Below are 17,093 nucleotides of genomic sequence, written 5' to 3' on the forward strand. Positions count from 1 at the left end.
GTTTTCATAACAATCATTGTTATGAAAACTGTGTGTGTGTGTGTGTGTTTGTATCTACCTTGGTTACAAGCGGGACTGGCCCAGTGCAAACAGTGACTATGTTTACATGCGCATCAGTAATCGAATTATTTGCCCCAGTCTGAATAAGACAATAATAAGATTAAGGTGTTTACACGAGTTGCTTTTTGAATGTTCCTTTCATGATCCCGTTTTACATGTTATAGCGCATGATTCGATTAACGTCATTGTGTCACTGCGCTATCCACGTTTCCTTCAGAGTTTCATGTCATTTCGGGTGTTTCATTTTTAGTTTGTCGACCTTAACTGCGGTTTGGCACTTTCACTTTCACATGCCCCCGTGACAAATGAGATATTGAATGCAACTATGAACTGCTGGAAGAGTGTAGTTTTAATGGAAGTTCATACCGCACGCTGAATGGAAGAAAAAAAAAACTCTGCATTTCATGATGCAGGTGTCTGTGGTCTTCACTGACTTTGTAGGTGCAGATAATCGTGTCAAACAGCCGTGTGTGTATAGACTATCCTGTCGCAAAACGTGGCGAAAAGTCCTACATAACGGTAGTAGTTCGAGAGTTTACATGTCTGTACTGCACTTATTATATAATGCGATTAAAATCGGCATACTCTGATTCTTCAGCACAAGCTAGAACCAGATCCACAGGTGGCACTGTATGGGGTTACTTCAGAGGAAATACAGCTGCCTTCTTCAAAGTGAAATATCATTGATTTTTCGACTTTACTGGCACGTAGGGCTATTTTGCTAAAATGGAACGATTCTCATCCTCCTACTCATACTCAGTGGATTAGAGAAACTATGTCATGTCTTCATTTAGAAAAAATCAGGTTTTCATTAAGAGGGTCAGAAGGGAAGTTTTTTAAAGTGTGGCAACCTTTTATTGATTATGTGGAAAATCTCAAATAATTAGATTTTGCTGTAAATATGGTATGTATGGTTATATGTTTGTAAAATTTATTTATTTCATTTAAAAAAAATATTTATTGTTATTATTATTTCCTTGTATTTGTATTTAAACCTACATGTACAATTCTATATTTGTTTATTTTTGGCTAAAGTGAGCGTTCGTTATTCCGCTGTTGGGTTGGTATGGGTCTGGGGTTTGTATTGTTGTTTCTTATTTGAAATACTGAAAATCAATAAAAAAATATCTAAACCAAAATCGGCATACTCCACATGTCTTAATTCGATTTCTCTTTAGTTCGATTATGACCTAGTTTTGTCTTAATCGTATTCAAAATTAGATTATTGGTGTCCATGTAAACGTACTTAATGTCTGCTTATCTCCTCCAAAAACGACTTCTGTAGACATCTCGTGATGTTCTGAACGTTTTTAATATTTTTTTGCACCAGATTGACGCAAGTGGGCTCTCTTTATTAAGATTCAATAAAAAAGCAGAAAGACTGTGATATGTGGACGTCTCCATTTTGGTACTTTGCTTTCGTGGCAGTCACCTATCAACAGCTGTACACAAAACATCAGCGTGAGGATGCAAACGAACAGAGTTCAGAAGGAAAAAAAGACGGTGTGAACACAAATCAGCCAAGGGAGGACAATCTTGAACTTGGGTAAGGACCAGGCATTCGGACCAAATGTGTGAAAGCACCCTCAGGTGGACTCGGGTCCGGTTCGTGGGTGTGCACCCAAGTTCAGAAGACAGCGTTCACACTAGCGAAACATACCGTACTCTGACGTCAAACAAACCCGGGTGCGGATGTGCTAGTGTGAAAGCACCCTGATAATCCTGATAAAGGTGCCCCTTTTTACAAGATTTAAAATAACTCTCAGAAGTCCCTAGAGCAGGGGTCACCAAACTTGTTCCTGAACGGCTGGTGTCCTGCAGATTTTAGCTCCAACCCTAATCAAACACACCTGAACAAGCTAATCAACGTCTTACTAGGTATACTTGAAACACCCAGGCAGGTGTGTTGAGGCAAGTTGGAGCTAAACCCTGGAGGGACACCGGCCCTCCAGGACCGAGATTGGTGACCCCTGCTCTAGAGTATGTGTGTGAAGTTTCAGCGCAAAATAATGTTTTATAACTCTCTGAAACTGACCCTTTAAGCTCCGAATTGTGGCTTTTTGGTGACTGTTGCTTTAAATTTAAATGAGGTATTGCATATTTCAAAAGAGGGCGGAGCTACACATGTCGATTGTGTCAGCATAGTGGCAGATTCAAAAACAAGACTAACGCCCTATGCTAATGAGGGAGAGATGGTCACTAGTGGGTGGGGCTTTCCCCTTCTGATGACACACACAAAGGGAGAATGTCAATCAAAGTGTTTCTGCAGACTGATTTGATCAAAAGTGATTATAAAATAATTGAAAATTAAAAAATTTGACCATTAGAAGCTGATTATATTCACACACTGCTGCCACACAACTGTGTTCAAACCCTTTATAAGGGATTTTTGCATAATAGGCCCCTTTTAAGTTAAAGAAAAATCCCATTAAACAGGACCACAGACATCTGTTTCCATCTCCATATAAGGTCAAAGAAAGCAGTTTTCTGGATTCCTGCAGATTGTGACAAGCAGATGAAAAGCATTGTGTGGTACAGTGAAGATGAAAGAAGGCCAGCTGTGAGCAATAAGTGCCGCCAGTAGCAATGAATGGAGCGCTCTCTGCTTAAAGCATTATACACCTCCCGCCCCAGAGAGCTGGTAAATGGAGGAATGCTGGACACTAATCTGACGGCCTTCACACTTGGAGCGGTCCGATTGCCTTCAATCCTCACAGGCAAACAAAAAAGCTTCTGCTGACTCATTAAACTGTTTTGAACTAAATAACACGAAACAGTAAACTGTGCTGAAACCATCTCACGAATGCTGTCTTTGTAAATCAGAGCCATGATGTGGGAAAGCAGACTCTCTTAAAGAGGTCAGAAGAAAGTCGACTTTTTACTTCATCTTTTAAAGGGAACTTATACAAAAATCCAGCCTCCGATGGTAAAAAAAATAACTAATTCTATTTTTTAGATTCACACTTTGTCTTTAGAAACACTTTGATTGACATTCTCCCATTGTACGTGTCATCAGTGGAGGAAAGCTCCGCCCACCAGTGACCATCTCGTCCTCATTAGCATAGACAGCCCTGAGTGAGAAGCAGATAACTGTCATTAGATTTTTAAATGTCATGTAGCTCCGCCTTCTTTTGAATTTAAAGCGACAGTCGCCAAAATGCCACAGTTAGGATCAAAGCCTAAAAGGGTCAGTTTCAGAAAGTTATTAAACATTATTAGTGTCGTATTTTGGGCTGAAACTTCACACACACTCTAGAGACCTCAGAGACTTAGTTTACATCTTGTCAGAAGGGGCATAATAGCTTCTCTTTAACAGGAGTTTGATGTCTTAAAAATATGCAATATGAGTGCTTAGCATAAATGAACACACTTCTTACATTTCTGCCTTTTATTTATTTTTTTTAAATACTATACAATAAGATACTTGTGTAAAAAGCATTACATTCGACAGTACCAAAGCACAAACTCAAGCTAATTTAACAAATTACAGTGCAACAGTAAAATATTCATAGCACTTCACTTTTTCCACAATTTTTTATGTTACAGCCTTATTCCCAAATGGATTAAATTAATTTATTTCCTCAACATTCTACACACAATACCCCATAATGACAATGTGAAAAGAGTTTTTTAACTGTTTTAAATTTATTACAAATAAAAAACCTGATAAATCACATGTGCATCAGTATTCACAGCCTTCGCTCAATACTTTGTTGATGCACCTTTACAGCAATTACAGCCTCAAGTCTTTTTGAATATGATGCCACAAGCTTGGCACACCTGTCGTTGGGAATCTTTGCCCATTCCTCTTTGCAGTACCTCTCAAGCTCTATCAGGTTGGATGGGAAGCGATGGTGTACAGCCATTTTCAGATCTCTCCAGAGATGTTCAATAGGATTTAGGTCTGGGCTCTGGCTGGGCCACTCAAGGACATTCACAGAGTTGTTGTGAAGCCACTCCATTGATATTTGGCGGTGTGCTTTGGGTCATTGTCCTGCTGGAAGATGAACCGTCACCCCAGTCTGAGGTCAAGAGCGCTCTGAAGCACGTTTTCATTCATCTTTCCCTCGATCCTGACTAGTCTTCCAGTTCCTGCTGCTGAAAAACATCCCCACAGCATGATGCTGCCACCCCCATGCTTCACTGTATTAGGTATTAGCCTGGTGATTCTCCAAACGTAACGTCTGGCATTCACTCCAAAGAGTTCAATTTTATCTCATCAGACCAGAGAATTTAGTTTCTTATGGTCTGAGAGTCCTTCAGATGCCTTTTGGCAAATTCCAGGCGAGGAGTGGCTTCCGTCTGGCCACTCTATCATACAGGCCTGATTGGTGGATTGCTGAACAGATGGTTGTCCTTCTGTAAGGTTCTCGTCTCTCCACAAAAGAACGCTGGAGCTCAGACAGAGTGACTATACTGTAGACCTCCCTGACTAAGGCCTTTCTTCCCCGATCACTCAGCTTAGATGGCCGGCCAGCTCTAGGAAGAGTCCTGGTGGTTTCAAACATCTTCCACTTACGGATGATGGAGGCTGCTGTGCTCATTGGAACTTTCAGAGCAGCAGAATTTTTTTCTGTAGCCTTCTCCAGCCTTGTGCCTCGAGACAATCCTGTCTCGGAGGTCTACAGACAATTCCTTTGTCTTTATGCTTGGTTTGTGCTTTGACATGCACTGTCAACCCTGGGACCTTATATAGACAGGTGTATGCCTTTTCAAATCATGTCCAATCAGCTGAATTTACCACAGGTGAACTCTAATAAAGCTGCTGAAACATCTCAAGAATGATCAGTGGAAACGGAATGTACCTGAGCTCAATTTAAGGCTGTGAATATGTCTGTACATGTGATTTTTCAGGTTTTTTTTTTTTTTAATAAATTTGCAACAATTTCACTAACCCTTTTTTCACATTTTCATTATGGGGGATTGTGTGTAGAATATTGGGGAAATAAATTAATTTAATCCATTTTGGAATAAGGCTGTAACATTAAAAAATGTAGGAAAAGTGAAGCGCTATGAATTCTTTCCAGATGCACTGTAACTTAAGATCGCTATGCAAATGTTAGTACACACCAATGAAAATGTTAGGGGAAATATTAAGTAAAAAAATAATAACAATGAAAGTTTAAGAGAACAATAAAATACATTTTTTTCAACACCCAATTTAACTTTTTAAAAATGTATTATCTTTCTGTTTCTAAAGATGTTAGATGACCACACTTTTATCTTAATAGATATAACTGTTTATTAAAACAGTTTTGTTAAATAATGTTTTGTTAAAATGCACCATATATTGTCTATATTCACTGAGAAATGGATAAATCATTTTCAAAAATATTTTCAAATGAGGTTAAAAAAATATCAAAATACTAAGAAAATTTCACATTAAATTATGCCTATATGAAGTGCTTAGCAATGCACTTTACCAACCAAATTTGACTTTTCACACACACACACACACACACACACACACACACACACACACACGCACACACACACATATATGTATGTATGTATGCATGTATGTATACATATATATATATATATATATATACACAGTTGAAGTCAGAATTATTAGCCCCCATTTGATTGTTTTTCTCTTTTTTTAAATATTTCCCAAATGATGTTTAACAGAGCAAGGACGTTTTCACAGTATGTCTGATAATATTTTTTCTTCTGGAGAAAGTCTTATTTGTTTTATTTTGGCTAGAATAAAAGCAGTTTTTATTTTTCTACAAACCATCATTATACAATAACTTGCCTAATTACCCTAACCTGCCTAGTTAACCTAGTTAACCTAGTTGAGCCTTTAAATGTCACTTTAAGCTATATAAAAGTGTCTTGAAGAATATCTAGTCTAATATTATTTACTGTCATCATGACAAAGATAAAATAAATCAGTTATTAGAGATGAGTTATTAACACTATTATGTTTAGAAATGTGTTAAAGTAATCTTCTCTCCGTTAAACTGATATTTGGGAAAAAAATAAACAGGGGGGCTAATAGTTCTGACTTCAACTGTATATATGGAAATTTACAAAATGTCTTTGTGGAACATGGTCTTTACTTAACTTCTAATGATTCATGTTATAAAAGAGACCCATACTCTCTCTGTGTGTGTGTGTGTGTGTGTGTGTGTGTGTGTGTGTGTGTGTGCGTGTGTGTGTGTGTGTGTGTGTGTGTGCTATTTTGATTTTGAATAATCTTTCATACTTGAAAAATACAGCAATATTGTGTAAATATGAACTATTTTCAATTTGAATGTATTTTAAAATGTCATTTTTAAATCCTGACATACAGGCTAAATGTTCTATTTTCAGTGTCAATTTGCTGGTTAAGCCATTGGTGGAAAACCATTGTCCCTATTTATAGCTCTGTAAAAAACATGCTACATTTTTTCAGGATTGAAAGAGCAGCATTTATACCAACCACAAGTCTTCACTAACATTATAGATGTTTTTAAACTTCACTTTTAATCAATTTAACATGACCTTGCTTAAAAAAACTTGGCTGAGGAGGCATTTACAAACAGTCCACATTAAGCTTTAATTTAAACTGCTGTTTATTTTTCACTCTGTAGGGTCGCTGTATGAAATTGACCCGTGTCAAATCCTGCCCGCCTCCTCGATACCCGCATTACAACAACCCGTCCAGTCCCATCTACAGCCTGCCCCACAGCAGATGCCCTCCTGTACCACAGGGCACACTCCCGCCCACCCCACGCTGCTCCGCCCACTCTCCAAACTTGACCCTGCCTCCTCTTCCATTGACTCCACCCCCAGACTCCATAACCCCGCCTCCTTACACTCCTCCTCCAACCAGAGCTCTTCCCCCTGCCTGTCTGAGCATCAGTGTGACTCTGCCTCCACCCACATCGCATTTGTCTCCACCCCCTGATGAGGGTCCACACACAAGAGCTCCGCCCCCTTCCCGCCCACCGCCACGCCCAGATCCCGATGAACCACACTACTACCAGGACTGAGTAGAGATTTGCACAAGAAAAGCTGCTGCCGGCAAAATCTAACACAACATTTTCCAGCCATTAGAAAGGAGCGATTGTTACTGTTGGTAATGCAACCCAGGCTCATTCTGAGAACGTAGTCCCAGGGACGTTTCTGGAGACCGCGAAATACTTAGCCTGGGGTACGTACGGCTGCATTTCATTTCTTTAAGCGAACGCTGCGGGGCGGTGTGACGCTGTTCCCTTCGGCGCTTGCCGGCCGGCCAGCCGGCCGCTCGCCTCCGTGTGGAGGGCTTTCCCGCTGGAACCAGTTTGTCCAGTTAGCTCTTCGTGTACTCTGGCGGACTCGAGGTGCAGAGAGGCGACGACGACCGGGTTCGAGTCCAGGGAAGAGCGGTTCCAGAAATCAGGTAAGAAACCAAAAACAAAGCGAACAAGTTCGTCACAGGGTGAGAATGTGGTCAAAATCCGAAAACGTGGTAAAAATCAGACGAGGGCTTTTCTTTTTCTGGACGGCTTTTGTGAACCGTCGTTGGTTGGGTGTAGGGACGGAGGAGGGTAGGTCAGCCCTCCGATTGGCCGGTCGCACGGTCAATCATCCTGTCATCCAGGCAGACAGGCGGAAGGTCGTTCGACAGCGGCCTCTAGCAGGTTTATGCGAGAACGGCGCGGGAAAAAGCGCGCACATCGGCCTCTCGCGGACTCGCGAAAACAAAAACTGCAAAAATACGTACCTCCCGGGACGTATTTCGCGGCCTCCAGAAACGTCCCCAGGACAACGTTCTCAGAATGAGCCTGGGTTGTGATAATGGCTGCCGATGGGATTGTGACTGTGTTATTGCACATTTGATTCTGATTGGTCGAGAAACATTTAAAGGTGTGTATTTCCTTAAATCGCATGTGTAAGAGGCTTTTTATGTTTTTTGACTTTGTTGACTTCAATATCATCTTGCTTTTCTCTTTAAAAGGTTTTAGATTAGCTCCGTCCACACCAATAATAACATGTAATAATAACATGGAGGAATAATATTGTTTGAGATTAATATAGTGGCGCAGTAGGTAGTGCTGTCGCCTCACAGCAAGAAGGTCGCTGGTTCGAGCCTCGGCTGGGTCAGTTGGCGTTTCTGGGTGGAGTTTGCATGTTCTCCTTGCGTTCGCGTGGGTTTCCTCCGGGTGCTCCGGTTTCCCCCACAGTCCAAAGACATGGAGTACAGGTGGATTGGGTAGGCTAAATTGTCCGTAGTGTATGAGTGTGTAAATATGTGTGTATGTGTTTCCCAGTGATGGGTTGCAGCTGGAAGGGCAACAAATGCTGGATAAGTTGGCGGTTCATTCCGCTGTGGCGACCCCAGATTAATAAAGGGACTAAGCGGAAAAGAAAATGAATGAATAAACGAATGAGATTAATATACACAACCTGACAAAAGTGTTGTCGTTGATCACAGTTGTAAGAGCAACAAATAATACCTTGACTTTTCTGATCTGATGAATCATCTGTTGAACTGCATCCCAATCATCACAAACTCTGCAGAAGACCTACTGGAACCCGCATGGACCCAAGATTCTCACAGAAATCAGTCAAGTTTGGTGAAGGAAAAATCATGGTTTGGGGTTACATTCAGTATGGGGGCGTGCGAGAGATCTGCAGAGAGGACGGCAACATCAACAGCCTGAGGTATCAAGACATTTGTGCTGCCCATTACATTACAAACCACAGGAGAGGGCAAATTCTTCAGCAGGATAGCGCTCCTTCTCATACTTCAGCCTCCACATCACAGCTCCTGAAAGAAAAGAAGGTCAAGCTGCTCCAGGATTGGCCAGCCCAGTCACCAGACATGAACATTATTGAGCATGTCTTGGGTAATATGAAGAAGGAGGCATTGAAGATGAATTCAAAGAGTCTTGATGAACTCTGGGAGTCCTGCAAGAACGCTTTCTTCACCATTCCAGATGACTTTATTAATCAGTGATTTGAGTCATTGCAGAGATGTATGGATGCAGTCCTCCAAGCTCATGATGGAGTCAGACACAATATTCATTCTGTTTCCACTGCAGCATGACTTTATATTCTATACTGGACATTATTTCTGTTCAGTGACAAGACTTTTGTCTAAGCAAAGTCAGACCTTACTGTCCTAATGAAATCATTAAAAATCAAGGCATGATCATATTTTATTTTAGTAAAATAAGCATAATCTAGAGGCCTTTGCCTTTCATATAAGCCACTTCTGATACCAAATGTTGAACTAGAAGCCAAATTATTATTTGTTGTTCCTAAAACTTGAATAGGCGACAAGACTTTTGTCAGGTAGTGTATGTGTATAAATATACTGTACCAACCTTGAAAATGAAATTATGCTATTATATTAAATAATAATCAGATGCAAAAAAAGTCTTAAAATTATAATAATTCTATTGCAAATAAAAAAGGTAATAAAAACCCATCCTGCTTTAAAGAGTTTTAAAGTCACAGACTGCAAAACTAAAGCCCACTTACACTATAAAGCCCAACAGTCAACTTTATCAAATGTTGAGTGTAGTTAACTCAAAATTGACTGAAAGTTAATTCTAGTCATTTGAAAAGAGTTTTGAACTCCGTGTTGAAGGTAATGAGTTAATTGAATACCTCATTACTTCAATTTATATGGAGTAAGTTCACAGTACTCATATAGATTAGTTTAACTCAAATGGTTTGCTGCAATCGGTTTCCTCAAACGGTTTGAGTTGCCTTCACTTATTGGGTTTTACAGTACTCAGTTGGTTTGAGTTCTCTTCATTTATTGGGTTTTACTGAGCTCAAATTGCTTCATTTACTCAAATGGAGTAAGTTCACAGTATTCATTAGGATTAAATATTGAACTTAAATGGTTTGTTGCAATCGTTTTCCCCAAATGGTTTGAGTTACCTTAACTTATTGGGTTTTACAGTGTACAATAAACAATGCAAATATGATTATTTTTGACCTCACAAAATCATTTCTACAGAAAGCAAATATTTGACTGCCTGGCGAGTACACATACATCAACATTGAGTAACGATGACATAATCAGAGTAAATGATAATGGACTGTCGAATTCTTGAGTTAATTAATGAACTAATGTGTGTTAATATTTGACTAATCTGTTGCAAATTATTCTTAAAAGCCATATTCTAATGTCTACTGGCTTTACTGCTAGTCCAAAATTACCTTGTAAATTATGTTTTATTAGCATCTTAGCTGTGCAGAAGGGATTGAGCGAGAAGCATCAGTATTAATGATCCTGTGGTACTTGAGTGTAGTTAAGGTTCAGTTTTAAAGGGATAGTTCATCTAAAAATAAAAATATAATCATTTTTTACCATCTGAAGTGGCTCCAAATCTTTGAGTTTCATTTTTCTGTCTAACACTAAAGAAGATACTTTGAAGAATGTTAGAAACTTGTAATCACCGACTTGCATACAGTAGTAGGAAAAACAAATACTATAGAAGCCAATGACTACGAGCTTCCAACAGTTTTCAAAATATCTTCTTTTGTATGTGTCAGGTTTAAAACAAGAGAAGGGAGAGTAAATGATGGCAGAATTTTCCATTTTGGGTGAACTATCCCTTTAATGCATTTTGAATGCGTCAAGAAAAGATCTGCAGGATAAAACATTCAAGCAAGAACAGACGGAAAATTGACCAAAGCTGAACCCAATGAATGAAGCCATAAAATCCCCAGTGAATTTCCCATGCAGGAGTTCAGAAAAGCAGCTTTAAGTTGGTGTAAAATAACTCTGCGTTATCTATATTAGAAGAGAAACTGCTCTCTCCATCTAACACAGGCATGCGAGTTTATGTGCTTGTTGACCTGCTGTTCCAGTCTTTATAAGGTTTCTTCAGGTTAAGTTAACCCAGTGTATTTTACCCATAAACTAAAAACAGCTACATTTACAGCCCATTAGAAATTCATTAGGCTTCCAGATCAGTCTACAAAGTGACGTGATGACAGAGCAGACCAATAATAAAGGGAATTATACAACGTCTGGCCTGAAATAGCAATGCAGATCACATTTCTAACTGAACGCTTGACGAACGATGCAGACTTTTATTATGTATATACAGATACTTTGCAAAAAGCTGTGCTACGAATAAACATCCGTGAGTAAAAACGCTCACACTTTATTTTGATGGTCCATTTATTGAATTAAGTTACATTGCATCTACATGCCAACTAATTCTCATTAGATTATAAGTAGACTGTTCGGTGGGGGTTGGGGTTAGTGTAAGTTGACATGTACTTGCTGAGTTTTATAGTCAGTTAAATGTCTGCTGAAGAAGCAGTATCATCAGATATTAAGCAGACAGTCTACTTATACTCAAATTGACCATCAAAATAAAGTGCTACCGTAAAAACTCATGAGGAGCTTGATGTAAATGGTTTTTGAGCTGTTGTGATGTTCGTACTTACAGGAATTGCTGAAAAGTGAAAATTGTGTCATTTGCTCCCCCTCATGTCATGCTTTTTGTTCTGTTGTTCTTTCCTTTCAGTATATTTTGCTAAACAAAGTCATACAAGTTTGAGACCGCTTAACAGTGTGTAAATAAATTTTCATCTGCCTGGTTTTATGTGCATAATTTGGAATAATCACATTAAAAATGCTTTAACAGAAATACAAAGATGCACATACATTTTGAAAATGTGTCAGACCCCCTTTTTTATGTTTATTTTTTGTGGTTTTTCGTAAAAAACATAAAAATGACTGATTTTGAGGTGGTAATTCCCAGAAATTTGTGGACAATATCTAAATAATTTACCATATTAGGTAACCTACTATGTTAGGTGTGCAATCTACAATGACAATAGCACAATCATAAAAGTAAAGCTTCTTTATTTTGGTCTCTTGTCAAGACCAGATCTAAAACAGCTCTAAAACAGTTAAGATTAAGCCAAAAGAAGGTTGGATAACTCTTATTTTTATTCACGATTTTACTTTCTCTCAGATTTCGCTTCCTGGAGCATTTGACATCATGCACCTCACCCAGGACATGCGTTTGGGCTTCCCCTACCGTAATACACCTAAAACACTGACAAAGCAGCGTTTCCAGCACATCGCAAAACATCTGAAATGTTGTTTTGCTCATTCTGAAATCCCTCAGCTGAAGTCTGTCATCACAGCGCTTCAGTATTATTAATATTCGATTGTTATTTCCTCCAGAACTGTCTTGAGCATCTATCTGCGCTTGCAAAAAGCATCTCACGCCTCCAAAAGCCACCGCATTGCGTTTATTGTGCTTCGTCATCTTTTTTTGATGCGCAAAGGCCATCGGTTCACCGCTCTGCACCGAGTGCAAGAACACTAGAGCATGTTAAAGCCGCGAAGATCAGTCGATTGCAGGTCTGTGTTTGCACTCATTAAACATTGGTAAAGTGCAGTGAACTGATGACCTTCTCAGCCAATCACAGTCATTTCTGTTGAGCGCTGGTGAATACTACGGCAAATCAGTGGTGTTTAAGAACGCGCTCAACAGCGCTTCAATGTTAGTGGGTAATTGACAATTTTTTATATATTTCAGTACAGAGATTCAGTATCATGACAAGTCTAATATAGTGAAAGAATCCGTTTGATAAATGGCATCTAAACCGTGTGTTTGGGAAAGAAAACATTAGCTAATTAGAGCCTTTTCCCTTAACTTAGCTGTAAATGAGGTCTGATATCCCTTTATATTTTCACTATTCATTCAGAACGGACCTTCGGGTCACTCAGAAGGCGGTGAAATGATCAATTTGTGTCACTTTCTTTTTGCTGATAAGAAATACAGCCAGGAATACAACGTTCCTGTGAGCATCAGGCGATAGGGTTTCTTCCCACCACAGCCTCGATTTCACTTTTAAAAAGGCAGCCTCATGTCGGCGCAATAACCTTGTGGTTAGCGCGCTGACATATGGTGCAGTAGCATGTCAGGGCATCCCAAGTTCGAATCCCGGCTCGAGGACATTTCCCTGCCCTACCTCCCTCTCTCTCTCTCCAACTTCACTTCCTGTCTAAATACTGTCCTATCTAATAAAGGCAAAAAATAAATCTTTTAAAATAAAGGTGGCCTCATGAAATCAGTCTATTGTGTTTTACAGTGTTTTCATTTTTAATTTCACATGCCGTATTGAACATATTGAGCGTCTAACATTTGGATCAGCGTCATTTATATTGGCTAACAGAATTTCAGCACTGAGAGACACATCTTAAACTCTGCTGTGGCGAGCGTCATAAAAATGACCTTGAATCCGTTCACACCATTGAAAAGAAAACATTTAATATGAACTCTTGAAGTCACAGAAGTGCTGCTGACGGCGCTGGGTTAGAGATCAGCATTATCTCTGAATTACATTTGAACGTTTCTTTTGAGTGTTCAACGATAATACAAGATAATTCAGTCACCTTGACATCCGCCAGTCTTATGTATCATTAAATGTTGTTGTTTTTTCCATTTTCTCCAAGCTCAAGGTCTCTTTAAAAGCTCTAGGTCCATTAAATGATCGGCTTTAACATGCATTCCTGGTATAACTGTGCATGACTCAGTGCAAGCTTTGTTCTGTGCTCACCATTGAAAAATGTGGAGATTCTCTGTAAGGTGATTTCGTCCTTCAACCTTCACTCTATTGTCCAAAAGCCTTATCCAAAGTGGTTGTTGTGCTAATTTTCATAATGAAATTCTTCTGAAAATCCTCTGTAAACTCACATTCACTTCACACTAGTACAGAACGACTGCTTTTCCCCCATGCACAATAACATTGTACATAATATTGCAGTCTCTTTTATAAATGGACCATCTACTTACAAGTTTGAATGAAGGCATCTTCATAATTCTGAATCAAAACATAGCATCTTCTCTGATTGGTGTTAACTTACTTGAGGGCGGGATCAAGCTGTCACTCACATGAGATCCACCAATAGAGGGCATTAGTGCCTGCCCACTTGTCCAGCAGCATTGCATGTCTTTCCTGTATGGATTTTTAAAAGAAGAATAACAACAACCCAGTTAAAATAGTTGGGTTTAAAATACCCCAACATATAACCCAATTATTATAGCACCTTCCCAACTATAGGTTATTTTAACCCAATGCATTGGATTATTTTGATTAAATGTTATTTTTTCTATTCTGGTATGACTATTGCTACTATTACTTGTACTATTATTAATTTTATATTATGGCTGTGTAAATAACATCGTGTTCAAAAATGTTGAAAAATATTGAAAAAGCTTTATTTCCACTACATTTTAAGTTCCAGACACAGCATTTTTATTTATTTAATATGGATCAGCCATGAAGCGCATGTTTGTATCATCAATAATTAAGATTTGTGGTGAAACAGATAGAAAAAACATGACAGAGAGAGATAATTTGATTTAAAAAAAACTACATTATTGTGTCAGAGCTTAAATAAACTTAGAGCAAAAACAACATTGACATACATATTAATACATCTGTTCTGTGTCAGTTAAATCAGTTTACTGTTGGAATTCACATTTTTTAACCCAATTGGTTGAGTTATTAAATAACCCAATAAAGGTTCAAACAAATCAACAAAGCACCAAATATTTTTTAACTCAACCATTGGGTTAAATAACACTCATATTAATACATCTGTTCTGTGTCAGTTAAATCAGTTTACTGTTGAAATTCACATTTTTTAACCCAACTGGTTGAGTTATTAAATAACCCAATAAAGGTTAAAACAAACCAACAAAGCACCAAATATTTTTTAACTCAACCATTGGGTTAAATAACACTTATATTAATACATCTGTTCTGTGTCAGTTAAATCAGTTTACTGTTGGAATTCACATTTTTTAACCCAATTGGTTGAGTTATTAAATAACCCAATAAAGGTTCAAACAAATCAACAAAGCACCAAATATTTTTTAACTCAACCATTGGGTTAAATAACACTCATATTAATACATCTGTTCTGTGTCAGTTAAATCAGTTTACTGTTGGAATTCACATTTTTTAACCCAATTGGTTGAGTTATTAAATAACCCAATAAAGGTTCAAACAAATCAACAAAGCACCAAATATTTTTTTAACTCAACCATTGGGTTAAATAACACTCATATTAATACATCTGTTCTGTGTCAGTTAAATCAGTTTACTGTTGGAATTCACATTTTTTAACCCAATTGGTTGAGTTATTAAATAACCCAATAAAGGTTCAAACAAATCAACAAAGCACCAAATATTTTTTTAACTCAACCATTGGGTTAAATAACACTCATATTAATACATCTGTTCTGTGTCAGTTAAATCAGTTTACTGTTGAAATTCACATTTTTTAACCCAACTGGTTGAGTTATTAAATAACCCAATAAAGGTTAAAACAAACCAACAAAGCACCAAATATTTTTTAACTCAACCATTGGGTTAAATAACACTTATATTAATACATCTGTTCTGTGTCAGTTAAATCAGTTTGCTGTTGGAATTGACATTTTTTAACCTAATTGGTTGAGTTATTAAATAACCCAATAAAGGTTAAAACAAACCAACAAAGCACCAAATATTTTTTAACTCAACCATTGGGTTAAATAACACTCATATTAATACATCTGTTCTGTGTCAGTTAAATCAGTTTACTGTTGGAATTCACATTTTTTAACCCAACTGGTTAAGTTATTAAATAAATAACCCAATAATGGTTAAAACAAACCAACAAAGCACCTAATATTTTTTAACTCAACCATTGGGTTAAATAACACTCATATTAATACATCTGTTCTGTGTCAGTTAAATCAGTTTACTGTTGAAATTCACATTTTTTAACCCAACTGGTTAAGTTATTAAATAAATAACCCAATAATGGTTAAAACAAACCAACAAAGCACCTAATATTTTTTAACTCAACCATTGGGTTAAATAACACTCATATTAATACATCTGTTCTGTGTCAGTTAAATCAGTTTACTGTTGGAATTCACATTTTTTAACCCAATTGGTTGAGTTATTAAATAACCCAATAAAGGTTCAAACAAATCAACAAAGCACCAAATATTTTTTAACTCAACCATTGGGTTAAATAACACTCATATTAATACATCTGTTCTGTGTCAGTTAAATCAGTTTACTGTTGAAATTCACATTTTTTAACCCAACTGGTTGAGTTATTAAATAACCCAATAAAGGTTAAAACAAACCAACAAAGCACCAAATATTTTTTAACTCAACCATTGGGTTAAATAACACTTATATTAATACATCTGTTCTGTGTCAGTTAAATCAGTTTACTGTTGGAATTCACATTTTTTAACCCAATTGGTTGAGTTATTAAATAACCCAATAAAGGTTCAAACAAATCAACAAAGCACCAAATATTTTTTTAACTCAACCATTGGGTTAAATAACACTCATATTAATACATCTGTTCTGTGTCAGTTAAATCAGTTTACTGTTGGAATTCACATTTTTAACCCAATTGGTTGAGTTATTAAATAACCCAATAAAGGTTCAAACAAATCAACAAAGCACCAAATATTTTTTTAACTCAACCATTGGGTTAAATAACACTCATATTAATACATCTGTTCTGTGTCAGTTAAATCAGTTTACTGTTGAAATTCACATTTTTTAACCCAACTGGTTGAGTTATTAAATAACCCAATAAAGGTTAAAACAAACCAACAAAGCACCAAATATTTTTTAACTCAACCATTGGGTTAAATAACACTTATATTAATACATCTGTTCTGTGTCAGTTAAATCAGTTTGCTGTTGGAATTGACATTTTTTAACCTAATTGGTTGAGTTATTAAATAACCCAATAAAGGTTAAAACAAACCAACAAAGCACCAAATATTTTTTCTTAACTCAACCATTGGGTTAAATAACACTCATATTAATACATCTGTTCTGTGTCAGTTAAATCAGTTTACTGTTGGAATTCACATTTTTTAACCCAACTGGTTAAGTTATTAAATAAATAACCCAATAATGGTTAAAACAAACCAACAAAGCACCTAATATTTTTTAACTCAACCATTGGGTTAAATAACACTCATATTAATACAGCTGTTCTGTGTCAGTTAAATCAGTTTACTGTTGAAATTCACATTTTTTAACCC

General features: G+C 37.3%; 1 protein-coding gene across 1 annotated transcript in view; it reads left to right on the forward strand.

Annotated features, from left to right (window-relative positions):
• Positions 1-13,058, forward strand: part of antxr1b (ANTXR cell adhesion molecule 1b) — a 79,181-nt gene extending 66,123 nt beyond the window's left edge. Inside the window, 1 exon segment of the mRNA XM_056466237.1 lies at positions 6,639-13,058. Coding sequence (XP_056322212.1) covers positions 6,639-7,040 — 402 coding nt within the window. The 3' untranslated portion in view covers positions 7,041-13,058.
• The last annotated feature ends 4,035 nt before the right edge of the window (positions 13,059-17,093 follow it).

Source organism: Danio aesculapii, chromosome 10 (genome assembly GCF_903798145.1).
Source record: "Danio aesculapii chromosome 10, fDanAes4.1, whole genome shotgun sequence".
Lineage (NCBI taxonomy): Eukaryota > Metazoa > Chordata > Actinopteri > Cypriniformes > Danionidae > Danio > Danio aesculapii.